Here is a 17,686-nt window from a genome sequence, read left to right on the forward strand (position 1 = left end):
AACCCGACCAGCGCCGGTGAAGCTCAACTGTATCTGTAGACGACGAGCCTCCGGTTGGAGTTGTAGATGTGCGTCATCGCCGTCATCGATTTCCCGGCTGCGTCTTCGTACGTCTTCGCCGTGCTGCACACCTTCCGCAGCTTCCTGTCCACCTCGCCCTCCGTCTGGGAGATCAAACCCTGCAGTCGGCAGCCGGACGGGCATTTAGAAACCTTCGGCGAGAGACACCGGTGTTTTCAGAAACGGGATCTTTCTACTAAATGTCTGAAAAACACTCAAATATGGATTCTTTTCAAAATAAATGTTGTGATTTGGAGTTTCGAGGTGATTCTCATCTGGAACTATTTTGGACATAAATGTCCAGATTTCAGGCGATAGACAAGTTGTCCACTCAAACTGATCCGTCGAACTGGTTCATGGGTCTTTTATTATTTCCTTATTTATACAAGTGACATATGATGAGGCTGCAAATCTCCATGTAACATTTGGTTTGTTAAGAAAACAACGAATAAATGTTGTGTGTGTTTGTACGTTTCTCACCCAGTCGTCATCTGAACACAGAGCGACGTCGGATGTGGACCGACACCGCTGCTTCCCGTACCACTCGGTGCGGCCGGAAGACAGTCGGCCATCTTGATTCTGCTGTTGGAGTCTCGTACAAACTGCAGGGAACAAAACAACAAAAACACAAAACAGGACTGAGGTCAGTTCACCTTCAACTGAGCTCCAATTCAAACATCAAGTGAGATGACTTTGTATTTATTTATCGCGTTTGACTTTCGAACCGTTCAAAGATCGTTAAACATTTAATCTTCTTTGTTGATTTTAGTTTTTGCGAAAGCTAAAGTAGACAAACCTTGAAAACCTTGAAAACATTCATTTCACCAGGTCTTCGCTTTGCTCTTGGTTTTTCGTCATTTAACTGCTTTCAAAATAAGAACATTAACTCTTTAAATGAATAAAAACCACAATGAAAGTGCTTTAAAAAGTATAAATGTTTTTAGAATAAACAGTGACACAAAGATAAATGTGGAAAATGACATTATATGAAGTTTCATTTTTAACATAAAACAGTTTACAGACTTTTTGTTTTTATTCATTTTTTTCCAGAAAAGTGCAAATCAGCTGAATTTTGACATTTAAAGGGTCTCGGTGTTCGATATGATGTGTTTAGGACATGGTTGATGTTCAATATTAAATGTTCTGTTTGAAAACATTTAAATGATTTGATCATCAAATATTCATTCTAAAGTTTCTTTCATTAGCTTTTGATTTCTTTAGACTTCAAAACCAAGAGTTGTGTCAGACTTCCTCAAATAAATGTAAATACCTTTTGATGTGTAATTTAATTCGATAAAATTAGTTAACTTTGGACATTTATTCATCTTTACTCTTTCTCAGCCGTTTCAGTAAAACATCTGCAGACGTGTTTATTGTACATTTTTCCAAAGCGATGCAGCGTGCAAAGTTTTATGTCGTTTATCTATTTGACACATTTGCAGAGCAGAAAGCAATTCGTAATAACAAAATAAAATGGATAAAAACACGCAGGTTTATTTATCTGCTCTTTCATACATTAAAGTATTTTTTCCTGTTTAGCAGTTAAAAAAAACAACATGAATTACTTGTTTAAATTTTGCAGAAGAACAGATTTGTTTTTAATTGGTTTATATGAGTCCATATTTTATCGGAGTACGGTAAATGTTTTAATTGGCTTTCAGTAGAGAAAATTACACGTGATTATTTATTTAGTAGGAAATGAGACCAGAGACCACAGCTGCTGAAGTGAACACTGAATCTTTATTGATGGAGCAGAGTTCAGTCGTGTACAGAGTTGAGCGACATCAGGTCACTGCGTGAACATTGGACGATTAATGCAAACAAACAGGTCGGCGTCGTTTACACAAAGATACAATGATCAACAAAAAAGTACACATGACCCTCTTTCACGTTATTTTGAAATCCCAGAATGATTTACGAAGGACTCAAGGATCCATCTCTGGGTTGGTTTTTTTGTTTGGGCTCTATTTCAACTAATTTGGTTTGTGTATAAAAGTGTAAAAACGTCTTCCTGTTAAAAAGCAGCCGGTCGGATGAGCATCCGAACCGCTTTCAGGCTGTAGCTGGCCGGTTTGTACGTCGGCCACACGACTCCGTTCTCCACCTCGTACGGCGAGGTTGTTTTGGGGTTGTATGTGCCTTTGTAGTAAATCCCGTTTAAGTTGGCCGTCTGGCAGCTGTTGTACCACCACCCGCCCCCAAACATCTCCGCGCAACTCTCCCCAGACTCATCGTTGTCTCTGTCCAAGGTGCTGAATTTCATGCCGCTGTGGGGCGAGTCGGGCGTCACCAGAGCGTCCCCGGCGTCCCCGGCGTACCCGGACACCTGCAGCCGGTACTCGTCCTGCTCCGCGCCCACCCTCATCGTGTACTCGGCGGTGGCCACGCCCCCCTCCCAGTCCTCCAGCTCCACCCTCAGCAGGGTCTCGCCCCGACTAGTCAACAGGTGGAGGTTCTGGTTGCCGAGCCAAACCTCCCCTTTGCCCCGCGCGTCCACCGAGCCGAACCCGTCGCGGTATTCGTTCCAGGTGCGGTTGAAGCTAAACGCGCCGCTCTCCCTCTGCTGCACTAACAACCACCCGCCCATCAACCCCTCCTGCTGGCAGTAAACCTCCACTACGCCCGTGGAGTCGGCACCGCCGGGTTTGATCTTAAACGGGCCGTTTGTTTCCCCTTTCAGGTGGTTCTGGAAGGCTTCGACACAATCTGTGGACAGAGAGGGCGACACGGCACACCGCGAGTTAGCGTGGACCGGCTTTGGCTCGGCGAGCTGGAATTTACTGCAGTAAAATGGTCACTTCACCTACGAGATGGCGAACACTCGCCCCGACCTCAACCCTCCCCCTCCCCCTCCACCCACACCCACCCAATTCCACCAGACTGCATTTGGACCATCAGCAGGATTTGATAGCCGAACAGCGTTTTTGTTCCCAAACTGAAGACGTGTTCGGTGGTTTTACATTTACATCACAAAAACATTCAGAATTTGGTGGAAAGTTTGTCAAGAAATCTTAGTGAAGAAACACAAACAGAAAAAGCCCTGAAGTCATGCTGGAGAAGAAGAAGGCGCGTCGCCCAGATTTAGCTCGTAGCTTGTTTCTATCTGCAGGGCTTGAATGCAGAATTGGGACAAAAGCAAAGTTAACAAATCAAGATCTGAAAAATGGAACATCAACTAACTGCAAAACAAAACTCAACCAGCGTTTGATCTTCAGCCCTGAAAGCTCCTCCTGGTCTTCATTACACATTGAGCCCAAACACTTCGATTAACTGCAGCTTTTAAACGCATCGCACTGAATGTGAAAATCTTTTAGCTCTTGCGACAAACAATAAAAAAACTGCATTCACTTCTAATTTTTTGGTACATAGGGCTAGCTAGCAAGCTAGCTGATGCTAACGCATGCCGTTCGGCTGACCGTCTCCTTCTCGGCTTTACAGATTTTACTCCAGGTGTGAAGTTGCGGTACCTTTTCCTACATAATCGGCCTGCCGCTCAACACGCGTGCTCTTCACGCTGCGCGCGTGGAAGTCGGGAACGTCGTCCTCCACGTTGTCCGTCAGGAACCCGCCGAGGTCCAGCCCCGTGACGTCGAACGGATTCCCGAACCCAGTTTTGGAATCTCCCATGATGCTGCCCTTTGCACCGCCGACGTGGGAGGTCTTGGTCGCCCCCGAGGAGTGCGATGTGTGGGTGAGGCTGGGGAACAAGGAGCCCATGCTTCCTCTGCTGACGTCCGTCAGGCCCTGGCACTCGGGGCCTCCCTCGATCACCTCCTCCGTCCTCTCCACGGGTCCGTCCTTGGTGTGAACGATCGTCCTCCGGATGCTCTTGGTGCAGGAGGTGCTGCTGGTGGACGTGTGACTCATGCTGGGCTGGCCGCCGAACCCTCCGCCGAACCCTCCGCCTAGCCCGCCGCCGAACCCTCCGCCGAACCCATCCCCGTCCCCGCGTCCTCCGAGCTCGGTGATGGATCGAGACGGCGTGAAGGAAGAGGAGCTGGACGAAGACGAGAAGCTGGACGAGGAAGACGAGGAGGACGGAGAGTAGGAAGTACCCGGGTCCTTGGAGATGGTCGCCGGGGACGAGCTGGACGAGCCCTCCTCCTCCAGGACCAAAGAGACGGTCTTCACCTGGAAAAGGAAAAAGGTGTGACGTGTGTTTGCGTGATGAGTCGTTGAAGATGTTTGGGAACGTCGTGCGGCCTCACCTCGGGGAACACGTCTTCTTTCTGCTGAGCAGACACTCTGCCGTCCACGTCCCCGGATTTGTAGATGCTGTCCACGACCACGCCCTGCAGCGGCCGGCTCTTCATCACGTACAGCGTCCCGACAGACTCGATGTTCTGAGCCGACCGCGAGTCCAACTGGTCGATCTGGGAGACGGACGGGAAGACAAATTCAGAACTGTTTGACCAAAAAACAGGAGAAACACGTCTTATGATACATTAATTTTTGTATTTCATGTCACGTTTGTGCAAAACTGAATTATTTGTTCCCTTGAAACAGTATTTCTTTAATGTGATGTATTTCCTGTTGAGCCCACCAGTGGGAACACGTGAAAATATCATTTTTAAATGGATTAAACTGGACAGAAACATCAGCTTCAGGCAGGACTGTTAAATATCAACTAAAACTATAAAGCAGAATTAAAACTTATGTTATTATTAAATTTAATTATTAAATAATTAAATGCAGACGACTCCTAAATCTGAGAATATATTGCCAGAAATTTATCGATCTAAATATTTAAACCCTTCACTCTTTAATCACTTTCAGGGATAAACTTGTTTTTTGTCACTAAAGTGACTCCGTAGATATTTCACCTTTATTTTAATCTGACATATTCAACATAAATATTTAAACCGAAAACACTCCTCGAACCTTTAAACCAAACAGGTGCAGGACTTAAACAACGAATTAAAAGATACAACTTTGTTGACCGATAAAGGATTTAAAACAACGGAGAACAATTATGTTAAAATAACTTCTGATTGAATTGGAGTCTTTCCAACGACTTTGAGCAGCTGCAGGTTGTGACCGCCCGTCGTCCCGTGCAGCGATGCGAGTCCTCACCTGTTTGTCCAGCGCCACGTAGCTCTCGTGGTCCACCTGGTGCTCGGAGTAGCTGGCGCAGGATCCTTTGCAGGAACGCAGCTTGATATCGATATCGACCTGCCGACAGGAGAGAGGTTGAAATGAGCTTCCTGAAAGGGATTAAACCGACAAACCAGCAGGTCGCAGGTGTGTTTGTACTCGAGGCATTTCTTCACCGTAGCTCCAGACACTAATACGCATCTGTAAGAGACAGTTGTCTGTCCCCGTTTTGTCTCCGTACCTCGAGCCTCTGCATTTCGACGACCTGGTCTTTGACGCGGTCCTTCAGGGCGGCCAGGAGCCTCACCTGCCGGTCGATCTTAATCTTCATCTCCGTGATCCTCTGACGAAGACTCTGGGCCAGGTCGTAGTAGTTGTTGTTGTGACCTGGAGGAAGTGGGCGGAGTCAGACGCACGACCAGCTGCTGCTTTCCTTTTATTTAATCTGCATCACTTATTCAAAGCTCCATTTAAATTGGAACTAAAACCTTTGAGTTAAAAAAGGCGTTCAAGGAAAATTAAACATGAAAGATGAATTTTTGAAAAACGGGATGTGATGTTGCATATTTGAACATATGACCGAATTAAATTGCTACTGTTGTTAAACAGTGTTAAATTTTTATCCTGGTGTTTCCAAGGTAACGCTTTAGTGTCAAATAATGACTTTACAACAGGGACGATGGCGCTGAAGCCGAACCTCCGGAGACTCGGCGGTCACAGCTTCTGTTTTCCGTTCATTGTTGTGGAAAAAGGAAGTTGTGAAACACTAACCGGCGTCGGTGGTGAGTTTGTCCTTCAGGTAGTCGTAGGTCTGTTTGGACACCACGTCGGTGGAGCGATGCTTGGCCTCGTTCTGGTTCAGGAGGCTGCGGATCCTCTCGACCCTCCTCAGCAGGCTGTGGTCGTATTTATCCATCAGACCCTGGATCCTGCAGCCCGACGGGCATTTCGGACCCTGACGGAGGACCGGACCATTATTAGGCTGTCGCGTGGAAATAACTTTAACTTCCTCACAACACCAAACACGAGAACAGAAGTGTACGTCGTCGACGCAAACGTCGGCACGGCCAAGAAACATCTCAGGCCTCGTTACTTTTCAGAGTTTATGCTAACATTAGCGGCTACGGCAACACAAACCAAACATTTTTATATGAAGTGTAAAAGTGGAAGATTTATACAAACAAGCCTCATTGAAAAAAACACCAAAAAAAACAATCGGAGAAAGTGTAACCATGGTAACTGAGTTTTATGACTGCACACGTGCAGTGAAAGAAAAAGGTTTGTTAAGTTGATCTCTCGTGACGTGTGATGAAGTCGTGTTTCAGCAGGACGAGCCCTCCGTCACCGAGTGATGGAGCTACACCGTTGGTCGGTCGAATGCCACCACTTCCTGTATCCATTTCAAGGTCAAAGCCGCCGTATCTAAATGTGTCGTATAGTGTAAGCGACGGGTTTAAAAGACGGCGTACCCATTCATCGTCCGTGCAGAAAGGCCACTCCTTCTCACTGGCACATTTCTCAGATCTGGTGCCGTGTTCCACCGGACGAACTCCTCTGGGGTCGACCACGCCCTGGACCAAGACAGACAAAATAACCAAACTTTAGCACAAGGATTTCATTTGTTTAGTTTGGGTCACAATTTAATGAAAGAAATATATTTATATTATGTTATCATAAGTACAAATGGTTTACAGTTGGATTGAAAAGACAGGATTTAGTTCGCTTCGAGTTCATTTCATGAGTAAGAGTTTTCCAACATTTATATACATCTGGCAAAATAAACTGAAACGTATGTTACGTTGAGCTGCTTTTGGGGTAAAAACGTGAAAAATAAATTTGTTGAGATGGGAGCATTTTTTAAACTTTCAATTTCATACAATGTGCAGGATATAAATGCAGAACTAAATAAATATCATAATTTGGAGGATGGTAAAAACATCAGCGTCTACATCTATTTAGATCGGGCAGTGATGAATATGAATGAGCTACAGCAGATAAAGCTGACATTTGTCTTGATTGTAAGTTATATGTTAATGGAATTCCAGAAAGAACTATGAAATATGAAATAAAGGAAAAATTACAAAAAAATAAGAATTTAAACAAAATGGAAGATTATTGTATTTATTAAATTACATTTGCAAAGAACTTTATGACTGTTTTGAAAACTGATAATTACAAAAACAACAAATTTAGTATTTAATCTAATTAATTAAATAACAGGTGTTCAAATATAATTCTACATAAAAAAGATGAGTAAAACTGCACTAAATAAAAAGAATGTCAAACAGTTTTCCCCGTTTCAACGACACGTCTGATTTCCGCCTGTAAAATGTAAGAAAACGTCTCACCGGAGTCGAAGACACACAGACGAGACAGACGAGACAGACGAGTAAAGAGAGTCGCTCCATCTTTGCTGATTTCCTCCGTGAAGTCTCGTTGACGAATGTTTCCCCGCCGCCGCCCTCCGACGGTTTTGAAGCCTCCTGGTTCGGCCTGATGAACCCGTGACTCGTCTGTTTGTGGAACCGCGTGTTTCTTTACTCTGATAAAAGAACACAAACTCAAACACGCCGTCAGACCGGCTGCAGGATTTACTGGCATCCGTGTTTTCTCAAAGCAAACAGTGACGAGAACCGTTATCCAGCGATAATGCAATAAAACACACCGACACGACAGCAGATATTGATTAATCAGGCTGGACTTCATGTTTTACTTCACTTCTTCAAGTTTTTCTTTTTAAATGAAGCACTTTTTATTCATATTTGATAATGAAGCTGAACTTTCAATTTAGTTAAAATAGCTCAGTCTGGTGGAAGTTGTTCTTGTTTATTTTTGTACTAATGAAACGAACATGAAATAAAAGGTTTATCAGAAGACATCAGAGGCGCTTGAAGACACATTTGACTTTGTAAAATCCTGAAGTACGAGAGCCGATCAATAAGTTTGGAGACCTTTCCTGTTGAACTGGGTGGATATAATAACAGGATTGTTCAGTTCTTTTTTTTTTTTTTTTTTAAATCTACTGACGAACTGCCATGATTTACCCATCGGGAGGGGGCGGGGCTTCAGCTGCCTCCAACAGGTCCAACCCAGAGTCTCTTACTCCTTGTGGTGAGTCAGTCTGTGGCAGGTGAGGTGCTGCAGGAGTCTGAAGCTCCTCCCACAGCGCTCACACTCGAACGGTCTCTCCCCCGTGTGGATGCGTGTGTGCTTGGTGAGGTTACTCTTGTGGTTGAACTGCCTCCCGCACTCCTTACAGCCGAAGGGTTTCTCCCCGGAGTGGATGAGCTGGTGTTTCTTCATGTTCACGGCCTGGGAGAAGCACTTCCCGCACCGAGCGCAGCGGTGCGGTTTCTCCTCCGTCTCGCCGCACGCGTGGTCGGCGAGTTCTTGGCGCCCGGCGAACTTCTTCCCGCACCGCGAGCAGCGCGGCGGTTTCTGCTGGTGCGCCGCCAGGTGAGTCTTCAGCGCCGACGGATGGGCGTAACCTTTCCCGCACTTGTCGCACGCGTACGGCTTCTCCCCCGTGTGGCCGCGCTCGTGCACCAGGAGGTGCTGCAGCAGGCGGAAGCTCCTGCCGCAGTGCGAGCAGGCGTACGGTTTCTCCCCGGCGTGGATCATCTGGTGCTTCTTCAGGTTGCACCGGAGGCTGAAGGCCTTCGGGCAGCGGGCGCACTGGAAGCGGCGCTCTCCGCTGTGGGTGTAGCGATGCGACGCCAGCGACTCCTGCAGCCGGAAGCGCTTGGAGCACAGCGTGCACTGGAACGGCTTCTCCCCCGTGTGGACGCGCTCGTGCTGCCGCAGCTTGGTCGGCTGCTTGAAGCTCCTCCCGCAGTAGCTGCAGCCGTGCGGTCTCTCCTCGGAGTGACTGAGCATGTGCGTCTTCAGGTCTCCTCTCCTGGCGCAGGTCTTGCCGCAGCGCTCGCAGCTGAAAGGTTTCTCCCCCGTGTGGATCAGCCGGTGCTCCTTCAGCGTTCCCTCCCTGCCGAACAGTTTCCCGCAGACGTTGCAGCGGTGGCGCTTCTCCCCGCTGTGGGTGAGGAGGTGCTGCCGCAGGGTGTGCGGCAGGCGGAAGCTCTTCTCGCATTGCCTGCAGGTGTGAGGTTTCTCTCCAGGCGCGTCGGGACCTCTGGCCGTCCGGCAGTGATGCCGCTGGTGTCGGACGGCGTTCGCCCTCCTCGTGAAGGATTTCCCGCAGAGCTCGCAGCGGGTGCGTCCCGGTTCGGGTGAGACTTCCTGCCGGGTGTCTGCTGCGTTTTCATTGGTCGAGGAGATGAAGAAAAACCACAAAAAAACAATTAATCTTTTAAATCTGTAAAATAAAAGTAAAAAGATTTTCATCATTGAAAGCAGTTCAACTTTTTTGAGTCGCTCCTTTTTAAGTGAGGAAACATTTAAATAATAAATGTTTGCCGAGGTGGATCTTTTTAACTAGTTTGTATCTAATGATTATTTTCTCCATTCATTGATTGAATGTTTGGTTTGTAAAAATTCTGATATTCGTGAAATCACAAAACGCTCTGAACGATGATTACAGCAGCAATTCGACAGTTTTCACCCGAAACTAAAAACGTAATAAAACGAGAACATTATTTGACCTGCAGGTCCCGGCGAAGACGCTTCTCTGACTTCCTGCCGCTCAGTCGGAGTCGTGTCGCCTGAACGGACGTTTTTCGGTCCGTCTCGTCTTCGTTGACCCTCTGAAGCGTCTCCGGGGGACTCGGACCGCCGGCCGTCCTCCTGAAACACTAACGGTATCCCATCAGCCCCGGCGCGACTCGGCCGCAGCTCCTCCAGTTCTTCGGTTTTGGTTTCCTCCCCGTCGCGGTTCCTCCCCTCAGACGGCGTTGTGACTCCACACCCGGCCGGCTGCTCGTCCAGACAGAAATCCTCTGGTTCTTCTTTAACTTTCACCTCCGAGCTGCCGCAACGCGACTCTGCAGACAAACGGACGACGTCGCCGAAGAGTCCCGGAGTCTTCATGCAGTCCACCAGGCGGACGGACAGCAGCCTCGGACCGAAGACCGACAGTTCGTCTGAGGAAAAGACGAAGTTTCACAATCTCACGGCGTCATGCAAACGTCTGACGAGTCTAAAATATCACCCGGTGATGAACACGGAGCAGCAGGAAGCAACGACCTCCATCAGGAAGTATTCAGAGCTCAACATCACCGAGTTCCCCACGTTAACGTGACCTCTGACCTCTGGTACCTGAACATTAGTGATGTAACCATGGAAACATCAGATTTTGGGTCAAATATTTGAGGAACAGAAAATCTTCAACTGTTCCTGAGCCCAAGCAGTGATTTCCACCACAGAATCATGGCTGTTTTTAAAGCAGTTCCACCTGAGGGCCCAAAGATCACAGATGACATCAGACTTTATATCAAACTGTATAAACGGTCATCAGAGACCCTTGAAATGTCCAGAAAGTCTACGGCGAGGTGTTCTGATGACATCACGTTTCAAGAGGGGCGGAGCTTCATTGTTCAAGAAGAAGGCTCGTCAGGTCAGGAGACACCAGGTGCGTTTTCTTTAGTTCCACCTGTCCCTCGTTGTCCTTCCCTCCCTGCTGCATTTAGTCTGTGCACTTTTCTTCTTTCCTCTTTTTGTCACTTCGTTTCAGTTTCCTGTCTGTTGCTGCGTCTGTTTGAAACCCTGAGAAACACAAACCACCTGAACCGTGGTGCCATGGCAACAGGCTTCTCCAACATGACGACACAGCGCGTTGAAAACAATCACTAATGTCCACGTACCAGTGGTCACGTTAACGTGAGGAACTCGGTGGTGATGTTTCATCGAGACGACACATTGAATATTTCCTGATGGAGGTTGTTGCTCCCTGACAAAATAAAATCTGTAAATGCTAAAACACTTCCCTCCACATACACCTGAGGAGACCGTCAACAGTAAACAATAAAGCCCAGTGGTAAATAAATAAAGCCCAGTGGTAAATAAAGCCCAATAATAAATAAAGCCCAATAAATAAATAAATAAAGCCCAGTGGTAAATAAAGCCCAGTGATAAATAAATAAATAAATAAAGCCCAATAATAAATAAAGCCCAGTGGTAAACAAATAAATAAATAAAGCCCAGTGATAAATAAATAAATCAATAAATAAAGCCCAATAAATAAATAAATCAATAAATAAAGCCCAGTGATAAATCAATAAATAAAGCCCAGTGATAAATCAATAAATAAAGCCCAGTGATAAGTCAATAAATAAATAAATAAAGCCCAGTGATAAGTCAATAAATCAATAAATAAAGCCCAGTGATAAGTCAATAAATAAAGCCCAGTGATAAGTCAATAAATCAATAAATAAAGCCCAGTGATAAGTCAATAAATAAATCCTAATAATAAATAAAGCCCAGTGGTAAATAAATAAATAAAGCCCAGTGATAAATAAATAAATAAAGCCCAGTGGTAAATAAATAAATAAAGCCCAGTGATAAATAAATAAATAAAGCCCAATAATAAATAAAGCCCAGTGATAAATAAATAAATAAATCAATAAATAAAGCCCAGTGATAAATAAATAAAGCCCAATAATAAATAAAGCCCAGTGGTAAATAAATAAATAAAGCCCAGTGATAAATAAATAAATAAATCAATAAATAAAGCCCAGTGATAAATAAATAAATAAAGCCCAGTGATAAGTCAATAAATCAATAAATAAAGCCCAATAATAAATAAAGCCCAGTGATAAATAAATCAATCAATAAAGCCCAGTGATAAGTCAATCAATCAATCAATAAAGCCCAGTGATAAGTCAATCAATCAATCAATAAAGCCCAGTGATAAGTCAATCAATCAATCAATCAATCAATCAATCAATAAAGCCCAGTGATAAGTCAATCAATCAATCAATCAATCAATCAATCAATCAATAAATAAAGCCCAGTGATAAGTCAATCAATCAATCAATCAATCAATCAATCAATCAATCAATAAAGCCCAGTGGTTTATTATTGCCCTGTGTATGTTTTCGTGCTCACCTTCACGCTTGTACCTCCGAGCTGCGGGGGTCCTTGCGGAGTCCTCCAGGTGGCCCACCAGATGCCTGACGCCGCGCACGGACTGCATGTCCTCCCCACCTGGAACACAGCGCGGCTGAGACGCTTCCACAGCTTGTTTTAGTGTCTTTCCGTCTTCAACCTCCTTCGACAGGTTTAATCCGGTTTAAATGTCTCCTGAATCACCTGGTACGTTTCTTAAAAAGGCAACCGAGGACGACTGTGGTTGCCATGACGACTGGTGTTACTGTAATTCCCAACCGACGATGAAACTACGCTTCAAACTACGTGCGGGTTCATCAGTTCCTCTCAGCGGGGTTTCATGTCGTTAAATGACTCAATCTGTCACAAACCGCGTCCAGATTTAACTTTATTTTACAAAGCGTCGTTAAACACTCAGAGTTCACGGACGGAGTTTATTTCGACTGAAGCTGCTCCGTTTTATTTTCAAGCTGTAAAACTGCGCTCCCCGGAAGAACGGGCTGCTCCAACCAATCAGCTTCCAGGACGTCACAAGAAGGCGGGCTGTTTTAGGAGTATTTGAGCCAATCACGGTGCCGGCTGGTTGCGAGGAGACGGGTAATCGCTTAGGACAAAATTCAAAATCATTTTAGATAGCCTCTTAAAACTCCGTCTTCATATTTTTGTTTAATTTTTTATCGTTTTTGATTTATAACCGGAGTGTTTTAACAGTTTTGGTTCACAATATTCCAACAGTTTTAAATTGATTTAATTCTTATTTTTATATTATATATATATATATTTTTTATTGCCACTGTTTGGTGGTTGAGTGGAACAATGATTTATTTTTTAATTTTACAAGGCTACTTCTATTTCTGCAACACTGTAGTTGAGAAACAAACACTGTTTATATATTTACCAATTTATCATCCAGATTTCACATTCAATGCACATAAAATATCGTTTATAAAATATGTCAAAATGTGCCTCAACTTCAAATCCCGTTTAAAAACCCTATTACTCTAAACGACTTATTTTCCACATTAAACTCAATTCATTTATTATTATTTGATCCTCCATCATCGTGCGTTTGCTGTGGCTTAATCTTTTCTGGGATTCTTGATTAAATTGTATATTTTTTGCTTATTTTCTCTAATGTTCAAGATTGTTTTAATTTTTGGGGATTATGTGCAGCAGTTTGGTCGACCTCGTGTTAAAATGTACTTATATAATACACTTAAATAAATCTGACTTGACCTCAACATCAAATGTACTTTTACATGTCAGAATTAGTTGATTTCAGTCAGCAGTATTTGGATTCACGTCTTTTCAAATATTACTTTCTGAACATTATGAATAAAATTTAAAAAAAGGATATGTTTAACAGCAGAGACAAAGAACTGAAGTAAAACAAAGGGCAGCGTGTCATCCCGTTGAGCACCACTAGATGGAGTCACATGATCAGTTTACAGCAGCTGTCATCACTGCACGTCCTCGTTACACCGATTTAAACTCACGGTTTGTAATCACCTCCAAACTAAACTAGTTTAACTTTGAAAGAAATAGAAGTGTGTGTGTGTGTGTGTGTGTGTGTGTGTGTAGAAGTTCAGCTGCAGGGAAACAGCCGAGTGAGACAAAAGAGATGAAATGAAATGAAGGAGCTCCTGAGTCTCAGAGAGGAGCCGTGGAGCAGAAACACTCCAACACATCCAGCTCTTTGATAATTTGCTCCTTTGAAGATGAACATTTCTGAGGCTCCTTTCAAGTGACTTTTACTGATGTCGTTTCTCTCCGACCTTCAATTAATTAAGCGACTAGATTATTTCAAATTCAAACACTCATCGTTTCCCGTCGATATTTAAATAAGTGGTGAGTCGGAGGGACTCGAACAGCGAGTGAACACATCAGACTTTCATCCCTCAGGAATCTGATGTTTCTGTGCTCCAGTTTCAGGTGCACGGCTGAAATCATTGAAGACGAAAGATTCAAACCTCAAACGGTGAAAACACCGATGGATATCTGACATTTGTTATTTCAATGCAGCCGTTTTAACAGATAAAATGATTCTGATGATATGAAATGATCCATTTTTCTCAAATAATTACGATCGGGCGATGATGTAATAACTGCGACAGCCTGAAGAGTAACAAGAATTGTCATTGACTTTTTAAAATGTGTATGTTTTCGGTTCTGTCTGTTGTTGACCAACCTAAATTCCCACATTGACACCGTTTTTCCATATTCATCATGCAAAGAACACAAAAGGTCCAGATTCGAACCCGGAACCTTTTCGCTGCACCGCCCTGTTTTTCAATATTTGATGTTAAAAACATAATGACACAGGAACTTGTAGTGTAGTTTAAATTCTAAGGGAGGAAAGTCAAACCAACACCCAAAAAAAAAGTCAGAAGCTGCAGACCTCCAAATCTAAGGAGCTGAACCAGGTAATATTGTTGGTCTTTGATCATTTAAAATCAAATCTGATGTGTTTAAAATGAAGAAATACTGGATGATATTCTTCTTTTAGGAGCCAACCCCTAGTGGCAATCGGTGGTATTGCAGCTCAAGACCTCATTTTTCAGACCTGTAAGCTACAAACACTTGTATAACCGTCTGTGGTTGGACGTACATGAGGCCATGGTGACCTTGACCTCTGACCACCAAATCCACACATTTGTACCAAATTTGAAGACATTTCCTCAAAGTGGTCTTCAGGTTTCGTGTTCACAATTCTAGGACGAACAGACAGACGAGCGTTGAACGTGATGCCTCTAAGCCAGCGGAGGTACACATCAATCATTTTAACACTTATTATAAATCGGTTGCCGTCTTGGGACTTGACAGTTTCAGGAGATGCATAAAAAAAGGCTCAAAGCCAGTTTGATAGCCGGAGCTGACGTCGAGTCCACAGGTAGTTCAAATTCACTCTGATATTCCTTCTGTAGACTGAAGTGGCTTCAACATTTTGACCCCAATTTCACACTTTGAGAGGAACATTTAGCACCTACACGCAACCACTCCAGCTTCTCTGGCCCTCCCGAGCTCGCCGAGGTTCACCATCGTCATCCGCCGTTAGAAAACCTCTTTACGAGTTAACACCTCGGGTTCACGCCACGTGCAGGTCAGCGTTTACACACAAATCGCCCGGCGGCGTGTTTATTGGTGAAACCCGGGAGGATTTCAGTTGTGTTCGTCCTGAGAGACGCCGGCGGGAAAACCGCTTCAGTCTTCACGCCGTGTTAAAGATCAAACTTGGGAGATTAAAGGTTTCGGCGCATCCCTATCTGCTTCCAGTTTCCTTGCTGCAAACGGAGAATGGGAGGAGGAGGAGGAGGAAGAGGAGAGGGAGGAGGAGGGGGGGTGGAAGGTGTGTCAGGAGTTGCTTCATTCGGACGATACGTCCAACACAAGCAGTCAATTACAAGCCACTGATGGTCTTTTAATACGGAGCATTAATCGTCACTGGCCTGGAGACTCCTCCTCTTTCCTCCTCTTCTCTCTCCTCCTCCTCCTCCTCCTCCCATCTGTCCTCTGACTTGTTTTCCTCTGTGAACCACGGACGGATGCTAATTGGCTTCTGTTGCATTTTTTATGTGCAGCCACCCAAACCACAGGCTCTCCATTGTGTGCGATGAGTCCCGTGTGCATGTTTTCCTGCGTTAACCCGGTGACAGGAAGTCGATTCGTCCACGTCTCCTCCGGCTTCGGTCCACGCTCCCAGCCGACGTCTCAATGGAGAAGCGAAGACGAGGCGGGACAGGAAAGGTTCGTGGTTAACAGCTTTTCCCTCAAACTATTTGACGGTGGCCACGCTTCATTAAGTGAACTTGTAGCGTCCCGTCTTGCTGCCAGCAAACTGGGTCACTTGTGTGTTTGTGTCATTTTTTTTTACCCCTGGAGTCCAACTTGTCCTTAAAAAAGTAAAAAGACAGCAAGAGTGTTCTCAAAAGTTTGCTGCTATTTAAAGGAATCATTAAAAACATTGAGAAACATTTGCCATTTATTTATTTATTCCGCAGGGTGAAAATATAAAAATCTGTTAATGCCGAGTTAAAGCTAAAAAGAAAAGAGGATCCGTCACAATCCCAGCATCGAGTTTTGTGGTTTTGTGGCGAGTTCTCGGACGACTGCAGCGTCCTGAAGGCTTGTTGAGGTTATGAATCCCATCTGAATCGGGCTTTGGTCTTGTTCCATCAATGCAGTCACAATAACTGTAGTAACAGATGTGAAATGGTCTTCTGCTTATAGACTTTAATTATACAGGTTGAATAATTGAATACGAGAGGAACCGCGGTTCCCTGATGAACCGCGGCTGAGCGAACAAACCTTGAAAACACAATTACTCGCATGTTCAGTCCCTCAGAGGACGCCGATGAAGACATCCACAAATTGTGTGTCCGAGGATGAAGGAGGCAGGATGAAGGGTTCCATTAATTACACTTGAATATTCCTCACATGTACATGAGGATGAAAGAGGGAGATAAATTACTGGCAGTAGAGAATCATCATGTTAATGGTTTGTGAGAGACGACACATTTCCTCCCTTTCTTTCTTGCACTTGACCAACTGTTGTAATTAAGCGATATGACCGAGTGATAACCAACTTGTACTCAATAAAATATGTGATCCAAATGTCTTCATATTGAGGGGCAATTCGCTCTGAAAACAGCAGTAATGGCAGTTATGCATTTTGTGTAATGTTTACAACTTCAGGACGTAGTCCGACCCTTAGCAACCACCTAGCAACAGAGAGGATTTCTGGGTCTCCAACTGGATAAATACAGAATAGAAACATTAAACTGCTCAAAACCAAACCGGTCCAGCGAGCCTCCTCCAGGACTGTAAGTGTGTGACTATCTGTGGTGTTACGGTACGGGTGCTCGGAGCGACCAAAAAGGACCTGACTTCATCAAATGGGTCATTTAATAGATCTATAACAAGTAGAAACTACATACATGAAATTCTATTCCCATTGAGGAGGTGGAGGGATGTTTCTAGTGATGAGGGTGTGATCACTAATCATGGTGATTTGTTCCAAATGTGCAGTTGACCAATCAGATCTCTTGTACAAGTATTTTTTTGTTGCATTACAAAATTATAAATCAGATTATTCTTTGTTATACATATTTTATTGTAACGAATAAACTGGTGAAAACAAAACAGACGTATGGTCGTTGATTTACTCGCCGCCGACAACTTTTCCAGCGTCGGACCTGAATATGAACATCGGGAACGACCAGCTGTGCTTCGTAGCAGCAGCGACACCCCGAACAAAAAGCAGATTTTGACAAATCCTACGACGCATTTCGTTGACTCATTTGTGGCGAAGAGAACGACCCAGAATGCAACACTGCCGAGGACCATGCTCCTCTCTCACCAACAATAGAACAATACCTGAAGTTGTGAGGAGTCTTGTATGATAATGTGCTGGACTCCTCCCACAGACATGCGCTCGGGTGGCGCACCCCACAAAATAAATCCATTTGACCGAAGAGACATTCATTGTATTAATAGATTGTTCACTTCGTGTCTTAATTAAACTTTTTGCTCCGTT

At 44.5% G+C, this 17,686-nt stretch overlaps 2 protein-coding genes across 3 annotated transcripts; both read right to left on the reverse strand.

Moving 5' to 3' along the window:
* Positions 1-1,781: 1,781 nt before the first annotated feature.
* LOC138636549 (fibrinogen alpha chain-like) lies at positions 1,782-7,606 on the reverse strand. Its single transcript, XM_069724601.1, has 8 exons — positions 7,503-7,606; positions 6,624-6,725; positions 5,926-6,109; positions 5,396-5,541; positions 5,134-5,232; positions 4,269-4,433; positions 3,528-4,191; positions 1,782-2,766 (listed from the first exon to the last, which is right to left on the reverse strand). The coding sequence occupies exons 1-8, from the start codon at positions 7,560-7,562 to the stop codon at positions 2,075-2,077; spliced, it is 2,112 nt and encodes a 703-aa protein (XP_069580702.1). The 5' UTR covers positions 7,563-7,606; the 3' UTR covers positions 1,782-2,074.
* A 542-nt stretch (positions 7,607-8,148) lies between these two features.
* On the reverse strand, positions 8,149-12,550 carry LOC138636551 (zinc finger protein ZFP2-like). 2 transcript variants are annotated; one of them, XM_069724609.1, is made up of 3 exons: positions 12,154-12,550; positions 9,753-10,190; positions 8,149-9,401 (listed from the first exon to the last, which is right to left on the reverse strand). In XM_069724609.1, exons 1-3 carry the CDS (start codon positions 12,239-12,241, stop codon positions 8,254-8,256), a joined length of 1,674 nt encoding a protein of 557 aa, XP_069580710.1. In that variant the 5' UTR covers positions 12,242-12,550; the 3' UTR covers positions 8,149-8,253. The 2 variants fall into 2 exon arrangements, with proteins under 2 accessions (XP_069580710.1, XP_069580709.1); XM_069724608.1 differs by having other exon boundaries at positions 8,149-9,404.
* Positions 12,551-17,686: the final 5,136 nt, after the last annotated feature.

The sequence above is a fragment of the Brachyistius frenatus genome, unplaced genomic scaffold (genome assembly GCF_029030835.1).
Source record: "Brachyistius frenatus isolate BFR_SWC_R1_liver_20210118 unplaced genomic scaffold, ASM2903083v1 Contig_384, whole genome shotgun sequence".
NCBI classification, from domain to species: domain Eukaryota; kingdom Metazoa; phylum Chordata; class Actinopteri; family Embiotocidae; genus Brachyistius; species Brachyistius frenatus.

Excerpts from the sequence above, each read along its gene's own strand:
- LOC138636549 (XM_069724601.1), bottom strand. The coding sequence starts at position 7,562 with ATGGAGCGACTCTCTTTACTCGTCTGTCTCGTCTGTCTCGTCTGTGTG. Across the intron at positions 6,110-6,623 it reads TCTGCACGGACGATGAATGG|GGTCCGAAATGCCCGTCGGG; the intron begins GTACGCCGTCTT and ends GTCCTCCGTCAG. Across the intron at positions 5,233-5,395 it reads TCGAAATGCAGAGGCTCGAG|GTCGATATCGATATCAAGCT; the intron begins GTACGGAGACAA and ends TCCTGTCGGCAG.
- LOC138636551 (XM_069724608.1), bottom strand. The coding sequence starts at position 12,241 with ATGCAGTCCGTGCGCGGCGTCAGGCATCTGGTGGGCCACCTGGAGGAC. Across the intron at positions 10,191-12,153 it reads TCGGAGGTACAAGCGTGAAG|ACGAACTGTCGGTCTTCGGT; the intron begins GTGAGCACGAAA and ends TCTTTTCCTCAG. Across the intron at positions 9,405-9,752 it reads GTCTTCGCCGGGACCTGCAG|CAGACACCCGGCAGGAAGTC; the intron begins GTCAAATAATGT and ends ATGAAAACGCAG.